The 17,665-nt window shown below is 59.5% G+C and overlaps 1 protein-coding gene across 2 annotated transcripts; it reads left to right on the top strand.

The window, feature by feature from the left end:
* The first annotated feature begins 463 nt into the window (after nt 1-463).
* CC2D1A (coiled-coil and C2 domain containing 1A) lies at nt 464-17,282 on the top strand. Of its 2 annotated transcripts, XM_075548047.1 has the most exons (30): nt 464-834; nt 3,453-3,588; nt 5,626-5,732; nt 5,818-5,883; nt 6,089-6,220; nt 6,337-6,571; nt 6,684-6,722; nt 8,793-8,917; nt 9,207-9,279; nt 9,442-9,513; nt 9,605-9,735; nt 9,814-9,886; nt 10,488-10,621; nt 10,947-11,061; nt 11,143-11,315; nt 13,111-13,233; nt 13,325-13,383; nt 13,485-13,601; nt 14,291-14,364; nt 14,438-14,496; nt 14,595-14,646; nt 14,746-14,845; nt 14,927-15,017; nt 15,276-15,413; nt 15,500-15,561; nt 16,121-16,184; nt 16,268-16,394; nt 16,543-16,619; nt 16,699-16,746; nt 16,825-17,282. In XM_075548047.1, exons 1-30 carry the CDS (start codon nt 775-777, stop codon nt 16,843-16,845), a joined length of 2,883 nt encoding a protein of 960 aa, XP_075404162.1. In that variant the 5' UTR covers nt 464-774; the 3' UTR covers nt 16,846-17,282. The 2 variants fall into 2 exon arrangements, with proteins under 2 accessions (XP_075404162.1, XP_075404169.1); XM_075548054.1 differs by lacking the exon at nt 6,684-6,722.
* The last annotated feature ends 383 nt before the right edge of the window (nt 17,283-17,665 follow it).

Here is a 17,665-nt window from a genome sequence, read left to right on the forward strand (position 1 = left end):
GTCGCTGAGGCACGAGGCGCCCACAGTCGCATCTCTTTCAGGCTTGGGCGCTAGAAACGTCTAAACCGTCCGGAGCCAGGTCTGCCTCACTCTATTGAGAATGAAATCAGTCAAATTATCTGCGCTACGGTTTTTGAGGGGAAAAAAAAAAAGCCAAGCTGGCCATCCATGGGAGCCGCTCGGAAGATGGCGGGTCTGAAGGGCAGCGGGGGCCGAAGCCGAAGTGAGTGGACCCTCCGCCGCCAGTCACCAGCACGGCACTAACCCTGTCCCGGTCCGGAGGACCCGCGAGACTGCAGGACGCGGGGTCTCACGCGACGCCACAGACCTGCACACTCGGGCACACTTCGCCTTTTCCCGCGCACCGCGTGAGGCCGTGTGCGCATGCGCAGTCCCCGCCTCTCGCGCCCGCGGCCGCCCCGCCCCTTTCCCCTGCGCAGCCCTACGCCCCTTCTCGCGCACGTACACACGAACGCGCGCGCGCTCGGCCTGCCGGGAGTTGTAGTTCGACGCGACGGGTCAGGCAAGTCCAGGAGTAGGTCTCCGGTGCCGCGGTGCCCGAGGGCCGAAGCGGAAGTGGGGCGGCCACATCTGGCCGCGAGGGTGAGGGCGTAGGGACGAGGATTACGGGGTGACGAGCAAGGGGCGCGGAGCTCCTGGAAGGGCGCGTGCGCAAGGAGGGAGACACCCCGCGCCCGCCCTCCCAGGGGAGGAGGAGGCAGGCGGGGTAAGGCCGGACACGGGGGCTGGTTGTCCGGGCATCCAGCCTAGAAGATGCACAAGAGGAAGGGACCCCCAGGCCCTCCAGGCCGAGGAGCCGCCGCAGCCCGCCAGGTGAGTCTGCGTCCTATGGCCCCGCCAGGGGGATCCTCCGGAACCCGTCACAGGCTTGCGGAGGACCCCACCCCCAGGGGATCCTGATTCCCGCCCCCTGGGTGAGCCTCGTCCCGCCCCCCAGGTGCGATCCGGCAGCCCTTGTCCCCTAGGTGTGGCCTACTGGCCTCTCACCTATGACACCCCACCCCCACCACCTCCGGGCTGGGGCCACCTGTTGCCGCCTCAGCTCCAGTTGGAAAGGAGCAGGCCTTGGACCTGGATTAATGACTGTGATTGCTCATCTTCGGCCTGCCTGTGCCAGAAACTCACACACCACCCAAACCAGGCCACCTTTGAAGCTCCCCATTGTACAGATGAGGACACTGAGGCCCAGAGAGGTCTCTGAGACTTGTCCAAGGTCATAGGCATTCGGAGCCTCGCCAGAGCCCAAGTACCTAGGCATCAGGGCAGGTGTTCCTGAATTTTCCCTCCTGCCTCCTCTGCTCGCGGCCACTTCACAACTGTGTGTCTCAGTTTTCCGCCTGTGAAGTGGAGATCCAAAGAACCCTGCCATCACGAGACTGTTGGCGAAGATGGGCCTGGAAGATAATGTATGGCAGGTGGCAGGACATAACGCTTGCAAATATCTTCATCCATGGTTATTACTGTGACCGTTAGCTGTCCCTTGGAGCCAGCCCTTGACCCCTGCAGACCCTGGGAGGAGCACAGCCCTGCCAGGTCCTGCGCTGTTCCCTATTGGTTGGGATTCGGAACCATTGGGTTTTTTCATTGACTTATTTTTGCCAGGCCGTACCTCCTAGTCCGGAAGCTCCCCTGAAACCTGTTCAGCGTCCCACTATCTCATAAGCCTCCACGTAGAAAGACCAATTGTGGCTGAGCACCAGGTGCGTCAGCCGGGAGTCAAGCACCCGAATACCCAACATGCACTGCGTCCTGTCCATCCCCACTCAGATGGAACCACCAAGGAGCCTCATTCCCATTCGCAGGGTACAGCCATGTATACTTGCAGAGATTTGGCCATTCTTGGTCAAAAAAACAACTCCTTTTTATTAATAGTTTTATTGGCATATGATTTACCCATCATACAATTCAGTAGTCCAATCACACCAAGAAGAGTTGTACAATCATCACCACAGGGACTTTCGAACATTTTCATTGTTCTGTATTCCTCGTGATTAGCTCCCCATTTCCCTGCCACTCGTGGAGTCACACACACGTGCCTACGCACAGGTACCCACAGGCCAGGGTAGAACTGCTTCTGTGGGTTTCCAAGACTCACTCTTTACCAGAGTAGAGAGTCCTGTCTCTCTTCTGCAGAACACTGGTGGCTTCAAACTGATGTAAATAGGAAAGCTTACTATATTCCAAGGGACCATTAATCCACTTCCTGACTCTAGATTTGTCTATCCTGGATTATGTGTGCAGTACATCATTAAAACCAGAGAACAAAAAGAGAAAACTAATGACCATAACCAAGTAAAACTTTAAAAAGCCCACCTCAATGGAAAAGAAAGCTGGACAGTGGTAAGAACTAGAACGGATTTGAGAAGGGATCAAAAGGGAGAGCACATGACGGGGTGTTACATTGTGACCTCAGTGCGCCTGCCATGGTCCACTTTCCAATGCACCCTGCCTGATAGCAAGACTACTCACGTCCCTGGCCTGTGGTCAGAGGGTGAGTCGCCAGAGGCTTAGTCCATGTGCATTTCCCCTTTATTCGCATCTTATTTTAAGCCTTCTCTTCATTGTGTTGTCGAAAACCTACGTAGCAGGACCTACACCAGTTCCAACGGCTGAGTGCAGGTCTTCTGACCCTGGTTGTCCTCAGTGTTCTCTCCTGCGGTATCACCACCTCTCAGCCTCCACGGCATCCTTGGAAATCTTTCTCCTGCTGTTAGTCGGTTCGATCCCATACAGTGATCTGCAAAGGGGGCCCTGGTGATGTGGTGACACATTGGGCTGCTTGCCATAGGTCAGCAGTTTGGAACCCCGAGAGAAACACGGGGCTTTCTGTTCATGCAAAGAGTGAGAGTCTCAGAAACTCACAGGGGCAGTCCTGCTCTGTTGAATCACTGGCAGTGAGTTTGAGTGAGCTTAAAGCCAAAGAGCAATTTTATCTAGTTCAGTCTAATGTTGTCACATCATCCTATGTCATTAACCAGGACATGGGGAGCGGATGTGCCACTCGCAGGGCCCAGCTGTGAACTTCCACACTGTCCTTTGGGTGGTCAGATCTCCCTGCCTGGCCCCCTCTGCTGCTGAGAGCCTTGGTAGAATAAGCTCATTGGCTTGCATCATAGCTTGGATTTGGGCAGAGCGTGGACCTGGCCTTTCCCACCCTACATGGCAGCCGGCATGTCTTGGGCATGGACTTGGACCCGATCAGGGACCCAGATTTTTCCACTGGCTCTTTGCACCTTGATGATCTGGGTCCCGGCCTGTTGCAGGCCGCCTGCTCCTTTTGGACCCACTCCAGCCTCCCGCCACTCCCAGGAAATGGCCTTCCCTAAGCGGCCAGGGTACTGTTCCTCTCCAGGGGACTGTAGGTCTCTTCCAGCAGCCTCTGGCCAGGGTAGCCCATCCCAAGATCTGAGGACATCGCACTGTTTCCACAGCTGGGCCTGCTGGTCGACCTCTCCCCTGAAGGGCTGATGATGCCTGAGGATGGAGTCAACGATGAGGAACTGGAGGCTGAGTTCTTGGCCTTGGTGGGGGGCCAGCCCCCAGCCCTGGAGAAGCTCAAGGGCAAAGGTGAGAGGCTCACACGCACGTGCCAAGTTTCCTTTTCTGAGCTCCAAGGTGCACAGGCTGGGAACTGGGTGCTGGGGAGACAGTCAGGAGGGAAACTGACAGGGTACCTGCCTTCCTGGAGCCCACAGTCCCTTAAAACAAGAGTTTGACTCCCAAGCTATGTGACCTGGCAAGGGAACATCACTGGCATAGCCTGGATGTCCCTGGCTGTAAAAGTGCCCTCCCACCAGAGGTTTCACAACGTGCTTCCCACAGGGCCTGCACACTGTCAACAAAGGTCGTCAAGAGCAGCGGTTCTCAACCTGTGGGTCACGACCCCTTTGGGGGAGGTCAGACGACTCCCTTTCACAAGGGTCGCCCGATTCATAACAGTAGCAACATGACAGCGATGAAGTAGCAACGAAAGTAATCATATGGTTGGGGGCTGGGGGCGTCACCACCACACGAGGAACTGTATTAAAGGGTCACGGCATTAGGAAGATTGAGAACCACTGTCCTAGCTGGTATCCAGTGATAAGGCTGCACTGGGGGGAGCCGAGAGTCCTGAGAGAGACCCATGAGTCAGATGGGCCACCAGGAGAGGTGCCCACAATGGGGACAGCAGGAGATGAATGGGGAGCTCATCCAAGAAGGCTAAGCTGGTACAGAGCCCCACCCACCCACCCATGTGGTAGAGAACAGGGCCAGACACGGGTTAGGTGCCATCGAGCGACGACAGAGTGAAACACTGCGCCTTCCTCACAGTGTCACAGCCACCGTGTCGACCCGTCTCCTTGAGGGCCTTCCTCTCTCGCACTGCCCCTCCGCTTTACCCAGCATGCTGCCCTTCTCCACGGGCTGCCCTCTTCTGACAACACATCTGAAGGTCCTGAGATCAGGCCTGGGCACATTCTCCTTTCCAGAGAGCATTCTGGCTCCAGCTCTTGTTCTGGCAGCCCATGGTTATTTTTAGTACTCCTCACCTGCACCCTCCTTCAGACGCATCGCTGCTTCTGCGGGCCACTTTGACATGCATGTTAGGAGACTGCAAAGACCACGGCGTGGGACCAGCGCACCTCAGCCCTCAAAGCGGGATCCCTGCTGCTCCACACACTACCGCGGTCTCGGGGGTCAGATTTACCCAGGGTCGCGCATCGTCTGCTCTCTTACTGCTGCCTCCGTGAGCATAGATTGTGGATCCGAGCAAGACAAAATCCCTGCCAACTTAACTCTCTCCCCTGTTCTGCATGCTGTTGTTTATCGGTCCAGTTGGGAGGATTTTGGTTTTCTTCACACCGAGTTGTCATTCACTGCAGCCCCTCGATGTGATGGGTTGGTGCCTGGGGGACACAGAACCTTTAACCCTCTGCCCTGCGCAGTCCTAGGGGCTTTCTGTACCCTACCGGTGAGGGAGGAATCGTGATTATCCCAGCTAAGCTGGGGATCCAGCAGCAGCAGGACGGGGGTACACCGAGGCCCAGAGAGATGAAGTCACTTGCCTGCGGTCCTGTTGTTAGGGGCCATGGAGCCCGCCTGACCCACCACGACCCGAGGTTCAACAGAAGGAAACACCGCCCGGCCCTGCACCATCCTCACAGTGAACTGTTGGGCTCGCACCCATCGCGGCCACCCCTGCCAGCCCATCTGATGGAGGCCTTCCTCTGCTTTCGCTGCTGCTCCACTTGACCAAGCATGATGTCCTTCGCCAGGGACTGGTCTCTCCTAGTAACACGTCCGAAGTACGCAAGACGACGTCTCACCGGCCTCCCTTCTACGGAACAAGGCACTCCAGCTAGAAAATGGCAGAGCCAGGGTTCAAACCCACGGAGCCCGGCCCCAGGACTGAGGCTTTGTATGGAGGAGGCAGGGCCTGTGGTCCTCAGGGAGGGGGTAACGACTGAGGTAATGCAGGAAGACCTGAGGACAGTGGGCGCTCTGGAAGGACAGGAGAGGGGACCTGCTGCCCTGCTGCCCTGTTCTGTGGGGATGAGGAAACTGGGTGGGGGGAGCGGGATGCCCAGAATGGTCTAACTGGACTGGGGCCGCCCCTGCCACCAGGGCCCCTGCCCATGGAGACCATTGAGAAGATGGCCAGTCTGTGCATGAGAGACCTGGACGAGGAGGAGACGGATGAGGACGATGTTGAGGCTGATGACGACCTGCTGGTAAGCAGCTGGGGGAGGTGGGCCGGGGCTCCCCCCTCTGCGCTGCCCTTGACCCTCCCTCGCCCACTGCTGCGTGTCCCTGCAGGCGGAACTGAATGAGGTCCTTGGAGAGGAACAGAAGGCGATGGACTCCCAGCCTCCTTCAGCCCAGGTACTTCAGCCACCTGGGCCCTCCAAGCAGGCCAGGGACCTCCCCTGGGCCCAAGACCTGTTGTGGTGGCTGCCCCCCCGGAACAGGGATGATGATTTCAGTCCTGTGGGGGCAGGGTGGGGGGAGACCCAGGATTGGAATGCTTGTGGGGGCCGTCCGAGTGGGGTCATCCCTCGCCCGTGCCTGTTTCCTCTCGTCGCCAAAGCCCACAGCAGTCCCCAGCGCAGGACTGGAGGCCACCCTGCAGGAAAGGCTGGCCCTGTACCAGGCAGCCCTCGACAGCGCCCGCCAGGCTGGGGATGGCGCCAAGGTGCGGCGCTATGACCGGGGCCGCAAGGTGAGTGGGCAGAGGGGTGGCTAGTGGGCAGAGGGGTGGTCCCCCACCCACCCACCCCCCAGCCCTGTGTCCAGCTCCGGGCTGCTCCACCATCCATGTGCTCACGCCTCCCACAGACGCTTGAAAACTTGCTGGCCTCCGCTCGGAAGGGCAATGCCATTGATGAAGAGGACATCCCACCTCCTGTGGCTGTGGGCAGGGGCCTGGCCACCACCCCCAGCCACACGCCGGGATCCACCCAGCCGGCCTCCGCAAATCCGCCAGCCCCAGAGCCCAGGGTGACCATGCAAGGTCCGCTTCCCACGGCCTCAGCCCCGGCCCCAGGCTCAGCTAAGCCCCAGCTGCCCCCAGGTAAGCCAGGGGCAGGGCCGGCTGGCAGAGAGGTTGGGTGCAGGGCCCAGCTGGCAGGCCAGTCTGGGTATGCAGTTGAGAACCAGGGGTAAATGTCTGAACTCCCCACTAGGTCCTCGTGTCCCTGGAGTGACCGAAGCTTCCCCACAGGGTACGTGCCACACGGAGCTCGGTTTGGGTTTGTTTGTTTACTAATGTTTGACTGTGTTCTAAGCGCAAGTGTAGCTCTTACAGCTTTCGGGTCCCACCTGACCTTTCCTAAGGACATTGATCAGCGACATTCGTTACAGTGGTCGCAGGTCTCTTGTTCTTTGATTGCATTCTGGTGCTTCTGTTTCCAGTACTCTAGCTCCCCTGCCCCCACCCCCTTTTTCTTATCTTTGCTTTTGCGCGATGGTTGGCCTTTTTGTTTTTTAATGGACCTCTGTACTCACAGCACACAGCCTTTCTTTTGCACGCTGGTCTGTTACTTCCTTCGCTAAAAGCTGGCATGAGGAGATCGTTCCGGTTCAGAATATCAGGGGTCCTCTGGTTCCAACTGGTCTCTTAAAGTCTGGACTTGTGAAGAATTTGAGTTCTGTTTCACCCTCTCCACCATTCCACCAGAGTCCATCGCTTGTGGCCCCGAGCCGAGCCGTCAGCAGTGCTAGCCGGGACGCAGGGTAGGCGAGGCCTTAGCTCATTAGGCCTTCCCGTCCCTTTTGCTCCTGAGAAGCAGAGACCAATAGTTGTATCTTAGCTGGCTGCTCACAAGTTTATGAGCCCCCGCCCCAGACACTGCTCCCCGCACTCGGATGTAGAACACAGCGAGCAATTCCCAGGCATCCGCTTGTTGCCAAAGCCTCACTGGTTGAAGGAGGATTCTCTCACCGTAGGGAAGGCAAAGCCCCAGCACACTCTCGTCTAGGTCCCGGGCGTGGGGCTGTGTTCACGTGCAGAACCATCCCTAGCAGGAAGCCTCGGTGGCCAGTGGATCAGCGTTGCCTCACAGAAGCCCGCAGGCTCCAAACCCATCCTTTCTGGCCAAGCTCCAGGAGGGTGGCTATTGGCACTGCCCCCATGCAATCCCCAGCTGAAGTCACCACGGTGGCCCCCGGGGGGACTTGGGTCAGAGAACTTAGCTGAAGTTTGCAGAATCACATAATAAGGTGTGTGTGTGTGTGCGCGCGCGTGTGCGCATGCATGTGTGTCTGTCTATCTGTCTGTCTTTCTTTCCACCTGCTTGTCTGTGTGACCGGGTTCCTCAACACTTTATGACGAAGAAAAGTAGAAAAAGGCTTGAGGCCGGATGCCGAGCTGATGGTTGGGGGGCAGGACACAGTCCCCCATTGGGACCATAGGAGGCCACCTCTCCAGGACTGCTTGGATGTAGACCAATTCTTTATTAACGGGTTTGACACATCGAGCTCCGTGCTAATGATGGCCGTGATAACACAGCCCAGAAAGAGGTGTTTGGGTTTTTAACACGCAGAGAATTACAGCCACAGGCAATGAAGCCCAGGACACATCAGGGTGTTTTCCTTCAGCCTCCAGACACCTTTGTGGGGAATTCCATCTTAATGTAAAGCGATACTGCCGGTTGTCAGTTGGAAAAGTGGGATGAGCTGGGGGGAGGGGGGGTGTTTACATACTTTTTTTTTTAGACCAACGATTGCGCTGATTGCTTTAAACTTAGCCTAGTAAAGGTTTGCTGTCCCAGAACCCCACGGGAGCAGTTCCAGTCTGAACTTAGGGTCACTCTGAGTCAGAGTCTAGTCCAGCTCTGGTTCTCAGCCTATGGGCCACGACCCCTTTGGGGTTCGAACGACCCTTTCACAGGGATCACCCGATTCATAACAGTAGCAATATTACAGCTATGAAGTAGCAATGAAATTAGGAAGGTCGAGAACCACTGGTCTAGTTGATGGCAGTGCGTTTGGGTTTAGGCTGGTTAACAAGAGTGACGAGAGAGTTTTCTGTCCCTAAGGTCGAGCTTTGTCAGTGAGTTTGGGGCTCCACTATTGTTTCCATTGAAGTTGGAACCTTTTAGACGTCAGCTTCAGCCTGTGTGAGGGGACCTAACATTGCCCCCAAATCCTCTTGGGGACACAAGAGTGGTGGCTCTGGGGTGGGATCCTAGCCCTGCCATTCTCAGGCTGTGTGACCGTGGGGAAGCAGTGGGCCTGAGCACGGCCCTCTTGGGAGCGGCAGTAGCAGTGGTATGTGCGCTGTCCCCTGGCAGGTCCTTGCAGCCCTGGCCTCCTGGCCCAGTTGCAGAGCCGGCAACGTGAGTACAAGCTGGCCGCTCTCCAGGCCAAGCAGCAAGGAGATACCACTGCTGCCGCCCGGTACTTCCGCGTGGCCAAGGTGAGTCCAGACTGGTGGACAATGTTGAGAGAGCCGAGTTCGAATCCCGGCTGGCTCACTTCCTAGGTCTTGGAGCCTCAGTTTGCTGGCTTCGTGAGATGGCCCTCTACAGAGGCCTTGTTGGCACCATAAGCCTAACTATCATACCATCCGTTTCAGAAGAGGATGGAGGTAGCCGGTGGAAGGGAGGGGCAGAAGCTGGGGCCCCTCTGCCTGGTGGGGATGAGAGGCGAAGGATTGGCGAAGGATTCCCTCCCCCTCTTGCTCACTTCCTACTTCTCGTTACCAGAGCTTCGATGCCGTCTTGGAGGCCCTGAGCCGTGGGGAGCCCGTGGACTTGTCCCGCCTGCCCCCTCCACCTGGTGAGGACCCCACCCTTCCCACTTGTGGGACTACTTCAGGCTGCTGAGGAGTTCTTCCTGGTGCTACTGCCCCCCATTGGTCAGGTCTGGGGACACCCTTGGGTCAGACCAGCCTGGAGGGGGGTGCCCACCCAGTCCCTGATTGGTCCTCTCTACCCCCAGATCAGCTGCCTGAAGATGCACCTTCACCCCTGCCACAGCCTCTGGCTCCCACCACAGCACCCAGCACTCCAGGTAGGCTCCCTGCACCGTGTAGGGTGGGAAAGTGGGCCAACAGTGCTGCCCCATTGCTGAACTCTGAACCTTGCCTCCCGACCTGGCTCAGAGGTGCCCCCACCCCCGAGGAGCCTCCTGGAGGCTCTGGAGCAGCGGATGGAGCGGTACCACGTGGCTGCAGCCCAGGCTAAGGCCAAGGGGGACCAGCGGAAGGCTCGCATGCACGAGCGCATTGTTAAGGTGCCTGGGGACCAGAGGGCGGGGAGGTATGACCCCTGGAAACCTGTCCTGGGCAGCCTAACCTCAGTGTCCCCGCAGCAATACCAAGATGCGATCCGAGCCCACAAGGCCGGCCGAGCCGTGGAGGTGGCAGAGCTGCCCGTACCCCCAGGTAGGCCTTTTCCAGCTCCCTCCCTCCACCCCCCCATAGCTTAAGGGCCATCACAGGTGCTGTGCCTTCCAACTGCAGGCTCAGGGAGCTGACCACTACCTAGGACATTTTCCCCGTTTATTATTGGAAACAAATCTGGCATGGTGGGAATATTTGCACCACGGAAACTGGCCAGCACTAAAAAGCACAGGGCCGTTTGATGGAGAGCCGGTTCCCCAGCTCTCTGCTACTTACCCCTTACTTTCTTCTCCACTTGGCTCAGCTGGCCCCTCTCAGCCTCCCCTAAATGCCTCATGGGCAGGGCCACCTCTGGGTTCTCAGTGCTGCCTGTGCACCTAAGACATGAGCATTTGTCTCCGAGTCCTGATCCCCCTGTTAGCCTGGGAACAGCCCCTCCAGGCCAAGGGCCACCCTGCCCTGCACTGAGGACAAGTCAGGACTGTGGCCAGGCCAGTGCTCTAGCAAGGGAAGCCGGTGGCCTGAGCGAGGTTAGGAATAAGTAGCGTTGGAAACAGGCGGCACCCCACATGGTGAGGGGCATCCATGCCTTGCTGTTGCAACTTGGGAGCTCTCCTGACTGGGCCCTGCCCGGCCCGCCCAGGCTTTCCCCCCATCCAGGGTCTGGAGGGCACTGAGCCCACCCAGCAGAGCCTGGTGGGCGTCCTGGAAACCGCCATGAAGCTGGCCAATCAGGATGAGGGCCCAGAAGATGAAGAGGATGAGGAGCCTAAGAAGGTATGAGAGGCTGGGGCTTGTGTCGGGGAGGCCAGGGAGTGGCGCCAAGCAAAGTCCCGAGAACCCTGGCTCCCATCCCAGCCCTGCCGTTTCCCGCCGGAGATGCTTGTGCCGGTCATTGTGCGCTCTGAGCCTCAGTCTTCCTCATCCGTGAAGTGGGGTGATCGTGGTCCCCCTTCCTCCCATGGCCATGGTCGCTTCAGTGAGGGCAGGTTGGGTGCCGAGGAGACAGGAAGGCGGCCACTTCTGGTGGCAGCAGCCCCTGGGCCCTGGGTTTCTTGTATAACCTAGGAAGACGTTTGACTTCCTGTCTGTCCCTCACCAGTCCCCCAGCCCTGCAGGCCTTACGACGGCCCAGTCCAAGGCTCCAGCCTCAAGAGCACCCACGTCAGGATCGGCCCCAGCAGCCAAGGCAGCGCCCAAAGGCACGTCCACCAGAGGTAGGTAGTCCCTCCCAGCTCCTGCGGCCCTTTGGCCCGGCCACGGCCCAGGCAGCACTGTCGTGGCCCCTGTACCCACAGCCCAGCAGCAGCTGGCCTTCCTGGAGAACCGTAAGAAGCAGCTCCTGCAGGCTGCGCTGCGAGCCAAGCAGAAGAACGACGTGGAGGGCGCCAAGATGCACCTGCGCCAGGCCAAGGGGCTGGAGCCCATGCTGGAGGCTTCCCGAAATGGGCTGCCGGTGGACATTGCCAAGGTGAAGCTTCTGGGCCCACTGGGGCTGCCCAGGCACCCACGAGCCACACCCTGGGCCGCATGAGACAGACTAAGCCGCCGGAACAAATGGGTCCCCCCCAAGACAGTTGGTGAAGCAAGACAGACATATTTGTGTCCAGTGTGTAACACTATGAAGCCCTCTGCTGCCCAGGCCCCTTCGGTCTTTGTGCTCTGCCTCTCCCTAGACAAGGTGTCTTTGACCACTGCTGCCCGAACCGTGTCTAGCCAGTGGGAAACACGGAGGAGAACAGGCTAGGGAAGTCCCATATATACTCAAGTATCAAGCCAACCTGAATATCATCCGAAGCACCTAATTTTACTGCAAAAACTTCATAGAAAAATGTGTTGGAAAAAACTCTGCTTATGCACAAGTATTTACAGTAGTTTCCGTTTAAATAAGTAATAGGAAGTTAGCGTCCCTTCTGCTCACCTCTCATTGGTCAGAATTCAGTCACACCTAGCTGCAAGGGAGGCTGGGACATGTAGTCTCTTGTTGGATACCACGTATCCAGCTAGACTCAATTCCTGGGGAAGGTGGGATTAGACTTGGGGGAGACCATAAAAGGCAAGGCCATTCCTTCCCTCTGAGGGCCACTTTTCTCCTTGGGAAAGTGGGGATGGGAACACAGTGAGCTCTGGGGGAAAGGGAACAGTGTCCGCAACAGGAACTATTTCTAGAGCACTTACGATTTGTCCCACCCCTGCTGGCCACTGAGGATACAGCCAGGAACAAAACAGATAGGCAGCCCCACCCACCCGCCTGGAGCAGGAGTTAGCAAGAGGCCTACAAGTACTTACAGCTCCTTATCATGACCCACAAGGCCAGCAGCTGTCAGTGCCAAGACTGCCTTCACGGCCTCCACTCCCCCCTTGCTCCCTCCCCACCAGCCCTCTGGCCTCCTTGCTGGGCTCAAACCAGGCCAGCTCCAACCTCGGGGCCTTTGCTCCTGCCATTCCCTCCGCCTGAAATACTCTCCCCCATATCTGCCTGATTCCCTCCCTCCTCTCTAGGTATCTGCTCAAATGGGCTGTGCTGACCAGCACCCCCTATAGAACTGCCCCGTCCACAATTCATCCCTTTAACCTTTCCCCGCTCAGTCGGTGAGCGTTAGTGCTCACCCCGACCATTGAGTACAGGCTCCCTGGGTTGTTGTTCTAAGTGTTTGTACCCGACTACTACCCTAATGGTTGGCGCTTCAAACCCACGCAGTAGGACCACAGAAGAAAGGCCTGGGAACCTGCTTCTGTCAAGATGGCGGCCCAGGGAGTCCTGTGACGTGACCCGTGGGGTCGCCATGATTTGGAGTTGGCTCATTGGCCCCCGTGCCACTCCCCCTGCCTTGTGTGTTGCCCTATGCTCCACAGTCCTCAGACAGCCTGTCCCCCTTGAGGTGGGGCTGCTTTGTCTTGTTCACATGGGGCCTCAGGACAGCCTGGCATGCGAGCGACAGGAGGGTTGGTCTCTGTGTTGGGTAGGGGGAGGATTGGTCTCTGTTGGATGGGGGAGAGTTCCCTGTGTTGACTGACAGGGATTGGTCTCTGTGTCGGGTGGGGGAAGGTTCTAGGTGTTGGTGGGGTAGGGTTGGTCTCTGTTGGATGAGGGGAGAGTTCTCTGTGTTGACTGACAGGGGTTGGTCTCTGTGTTGGGTGGTGGGAGGGTTCTATGTGTTCGGGGGGGTTGGTATCTGTTGGGTGGGGGGTGGAGCTGAGGGGTTTCAGAGGTGCTCGCCTGCCCCCAAGGCTGGGGTTATCCCCATGAGCCTCGTCATCCCCAGGTGCCACCCGCCCCAGTCAACAAGGACGACTTCGCCTTGGTCCAGCGACCCGGCCCGGGTCTGTCTCAGGAGTCTGCGAGGCGCTATGGTGAGCTCACGAAGCTGATACGGCAGCAGCATGAGGTGAGTGGGGGGGACCCCCAGTTTAGCTCAGCCAGCCCCGTCCCAAGACACAGCCCCCCAAGTCTTCCTTCACTGTCTTCTGCTCCCCCAGATGTGCTTAAACCACTCTAACCAGTTCACCCACCTGGGCAACATCGCAGAAACCACCAAGTGAGCACCCCCACCCTGCCCCTGCCAATGACTTCACGGCCCCCAGCCCGTCCGCTCTCAGGACCAGGGAGCCTGCCTGAGCCCCGCCCTCTGGCCGGCAGGTTCGAGAGGCTGGCCGAGGACTGTAAGCGGAGCATGGAGACGCTGAAGCAGGCCTTCGCCCGCGGCCTCCCCACACCTGCCGCCCGCTTTGAGCAGAGGACCTTCAGCGTCATCAAGTGAGACCCTGACCCCAATGCTACTGGGGGTCGGGGTGGGGTGGGCGCGGTGCTGCCCTGGCGCCCAGAGCCGGCAGAGGGATTTGCCCTGGGAGTGGAACAGGGCGAGTTGACAGATGGGAGCTCAACAAGGGTTCCAGTCCTCAGGCTGAGGGAGGTGTGTGATGGCTGGCAGGGCCACTCGGACCGGGACACACGTAGAGCCGAGCCGTGAGAGCCAGTAAGTGGGGCTCTGAGGGCCCCTCCGGAGAGAGTGGTGGTTGAGGGCCTTGCTCTCTGGATCAGGGCTTCTCCAGAAAAGCAGGGCCAGCAGGTGTGTGCACACACATGCACACACACACGCACAGAGAGATTGATTTTTATGAACAGCCTTAGGGATGGTGGTAGCTGGCAAGCTTCAAACCCGTAGGTTACCGGCAACAGGCTGGACACTGGCCTGTGTGTCGGAGACCGGTGCAGGGCCTCTGGCGGGCTCCTTACTCGGCGCCCCGTGGCTGCAAAGCCTGTGCAGCCTGAAGAGAGGGCCTGGAGTGTAGCCAGTGGGGGAACTGGACACACCGCCCTGCCCTGGCTGACTGCAAAACGGGAGCCCAGGAGCCGATGCACCCAGAGCCCAGGGTGGGACTTGTCTCCCAGCCCACCCCGACCCCAGGGTCAGGAAGGCTGCTGAGGTCCCTCCCTCCCCCCAGGGCCTTTCCTGACCTCAGCAGCAATGACATGCTCCTGTTTGTCGTGAAGGCCATCAACCTGCCCACGCCCGCAGGTGAGGAGGGCAGGCCCGGGCTCGGGTCCCTGGGGACCAGCCTTGCCCAGTCCTGACCCTAGCCTGTCCACAGGGTTCTCCCCCGGGGACCTGGATGTCTTCGTCCGCTTTGACTTCCCCTACCCCAACGTGGTATGTAGGGAGCCCAGGGGGCAGGGAGGGGCCTTGGGCAGGGGTCCTTGGCTAGGCCCCCAGGCACCCCAGCTTGCCTGCCTCTTGCCCGGGCACAGGAAGAAGCTCAGAAAGACAAGACCAGTGTGATCAAGAACACAGATTCCCCAGGTAGGTGGCACTGGCACTGGCAGCAGACGCCCCACTTGGCTCCATGGTACTTGAGACCCCCCCCCCACCTGACCTGCCCCCACCTTCCTCCCTGGGCAGAGTTCAAGGAGCAGTTCAAACTCTGCATCAACCGCACCCACCGCGGCTTCCGAAGGGCCATCCAGACCAAAGGCATCAAGTTTGAAGTGGTCCACAAAGGGTGAGCAGGGCCGCCAGTGGGTGCTGGGGTGGGGGGCTTGGAGGGAGAGCTGCCCACGCCAGACAGCTTGTCCCCCCACAGGGGGCTGTTTAAGAATGATCGTGTCTTGGGCACAGCCCAGCTGAAGTTGGACTCCTTAGAGACTGCATGTGAGGTCCGAGAGGTCCTTGAGGTAAGTGGGGGACCCTGAGTGACCCCATTCAGACACCTGCCCTGAGTCCCTCAAGGATTACCTGATCCTGACCCCACTGGAAGCCCCAGACCCCCACCCCCATGCCCAGTACCGGTACTCCCTCCCTGGACCCCAGCCATCCTGCCTCTTCACTGCTTGGCTCATCCTTGGGGACCCTCCCTGGGGATCCCTGAGCCTTCCCCGGGGCCTCTGGCTGCTGCCCTTTTCCACCATCAACCTCCACCTCCTCCCACCTAGGTTCTGGATGGCCGCCGGCCCACAGGGGGCCGGCTAGAGGTGATGGTCCGCATTCGGGAGCCGCTGACAGCCCAGCAGTTGGAGACGACAACTGAGAGGTGGCTGGTCATCGACCCTGTGCCAGTGGCTGCTCCCACGGTGAGACCTGCCCCCCACCCAGGTGGTCCAGGGAGGGAGGCCTGGCACAGGGGCCAAGACTCATTGGGTTCTGTCCTCGGAAACAGGTCACTGGGCCCAAAGGGAAGGCCCCTCCTGTGCCTGCTTCTGCACGGGAGCCAGGGAACAGGTAGGTGGGCCAAGCTATGCTGCAGAGAACCCCACCTGGGTCCATCTCAGACCTACTGAACAAACTGAACCATGCTCCTGCCCATGTCCCAAGCTTCTCCCAGCTCCTTTTGTCCTAGAATGCCCTCTTTATACTCCTTAGTGTGATCATTAAGACCTTTTGTGATCAGGCCGACATTTTTACTATGGCCAGCATTCCCTCTCCCTATATCCTCCTGTGGCCTCATGGACTCCGCCTGCCATTGAACGTTTCTGTGTATCTGCCTGGAGCACCCTCCTCATCCTCGCCCCTCATTTCTCTGCCCACCTTTCATTCATTCGTTGGGGCCCAATGCTTATTCCTCCTCCAAGAAACCCCAGGCTACTCTTGAACCTCATCTTGGCTCCCATAAGCACCCCGAGTTCCTTTCCGAGCTGCCTGGGCATCTGACCCTCTAGCCCACCAGGCCAGGCAGCCTGGCTTGCTTCCTGCTGGACCACCGGTGTGCAGTGTGTCAGCTGAATGAATGGGGTTGGTGGGAGACGCCCCTGCAGCCCCTCATCCCACCCCCGCCCTGCAGAACAGCCCGGCCCCTGCACAGCCTCAGCGTGCTGGCCTTTGACCAAGAGCGGTTGGAGCGGAAGGTGAGCATCTTCTTGACCCTGCACGGTGGGGCTGGGGGTTCTGCAGGCCCAGCCAGGGCCCTCACAGCCCCCTGCACCTCCAGATCCTGGCCCTGAGGCAGGCGCGGCGGCCGGTGCCCCCGGAGGTGGCCCAGCAGTACCAGGACATCATGCAGCGCAGCCAGTGGCAGAGGGCCCAGCTGGAGCAAGGGGGCGTGGGCATCCGGCGGGGTAGGTGCACCATGGGCACAGTGGGGGTGGGCTTTGGGAGGGACAGTGAAGGGGATGCTCAGATGGGCATAGTGGAAGAGGGACACAGTGGGGGAGGACCACCCTAGGGGGAGGGCAGTGGGCATTCCTGAGCCCTCTCTGCCCTCAGAGTACATCACCCAGCTGGAGCGGCAGCTGCAGTTCTACACGGAGGCCGCCCGGCGGCTGGGCAACGATGGCAGCAGGGTGAGGCTGGTGAGGGGCAGGGTTGAGTGGGCAGGGGCAGAGCTGCCCTGGGACACCTACTGACCACCCTGCCCTTCAGGAGGCCGCAAAGGAGGCGCTTTACAGGCGGAACCTGGTGGAGAACGAGGTGAGACTCAGGCGGCTGGGCTGGGTAGGGGGCGGGAGGCCGCAGTGCCTTCTGTGACCCCGGTGGCCTCCCCCGCAGCTACAGCGGCTCCGCAGGTGAGGGCCTCCAGCGGGCGGCCACGCCGAGGGAGCAGCCAGGTGGCTGGCAGAATCGGCCATGGGCCGGACCAAGGGAGTGCACAATCAGCGGACAATCACTCTCGGGACACGGACGCAGGGCTAGCCCCTGCGGGGCGCACCCAGACCCTGTGTGCAGAGCCTCCCTGGAGGGGCGAGGGCAGGCCTGGCTGGGTGGGCCTGGTGGACCCCGTTTGCACAATCTGGGTTGCCTGGGCCCTGGCCTGCCCTGAGGTGGGAAGTGGCAGGACCAATCCTGGGGCCCTGCAAGCACTTTACTCCCTGTCCCTCCCCTGCCTTAACCCCAGCCCCCCACCCAAAGCCTGCCACACCCCAAAGAAGCCTGCGGGCTCATGAGACCCCGACTGCCTGGCCCAGCCGGGCCCTCTAGGAGCAGCCTCGGAATAAACGACTAGGACCACACCCAGCCCCGCACTCTGGTCAGTTCTTGCCCGGGCCTCAGTGACCACCTGGGAGCTCGGGGCAGGGATGCTTGCTGTGGTGCACGCCTGGGGTCTGGGGCGTGTCTGCAGCGCTAACCTTGGGCGCACCTGGGTTTACACCTGGTTGGGGGGGTGTCAGACTCCCGGGCAGTGCAAAAAGGTTTTCACTTGGCTTCTGAGTGGTGCCAAGTAGTAAAGTCCTGGCTCTCTGCTTCCATCAAGTCGGCAGCTGAGAAAGCCCAACTGAGCAGTTTGGCTTCCGGGTCACTAGGAGTCGGAATGGGTCCAATGGCCATGGGTCTGGGTTTGGGTCTCACGGGGTGAGTAACACTGGCTGTGCCGGTATGTGGGGGTCCTGGG

The sequence above is a fragment of the Tenrec ecaudatus genome, chromosome 1 (assembly GCF_050624435.1).
Source record: "Tenrec ecaudatus isolate mTenEca1 chromosome 1, mTenEca1.hap1, whole genome shotgun sequence".
In the NCBI taxonomy this organism is placed as follows: Eukaryota; Metazoa; Chordata; class Mammalia; order Afrosoricida; family Tenrecidae; genus Tenrec; species Tenrec ecaudatus.

Excerpts from the sequence above, each read along its gene's own strand:
- CC2D1A (XM_075548047.1), top strand. The coding sequence starts at position 775 with ATGCACAAGAGGAAGGGACCCCCAGGCCCTCCAGGCCGAGGAGCCGCC. Across the intron at positions 14,365-14,437 it reads CAACCTGCCCACGCCCGCAG|GGTTCTCCCCCGGGGACCTG; the intron begins GTGAGGAGGGCA and ends GCCTGTCCACAG. Across the intron at positions 15,562-16,120 it reads GCACGGGAGCCAGGGAACAG|AACAGCCCGGCCCCTGCACA; the intron begins GTAGGTGGGCCA and ends CCCGCCCTGCAG.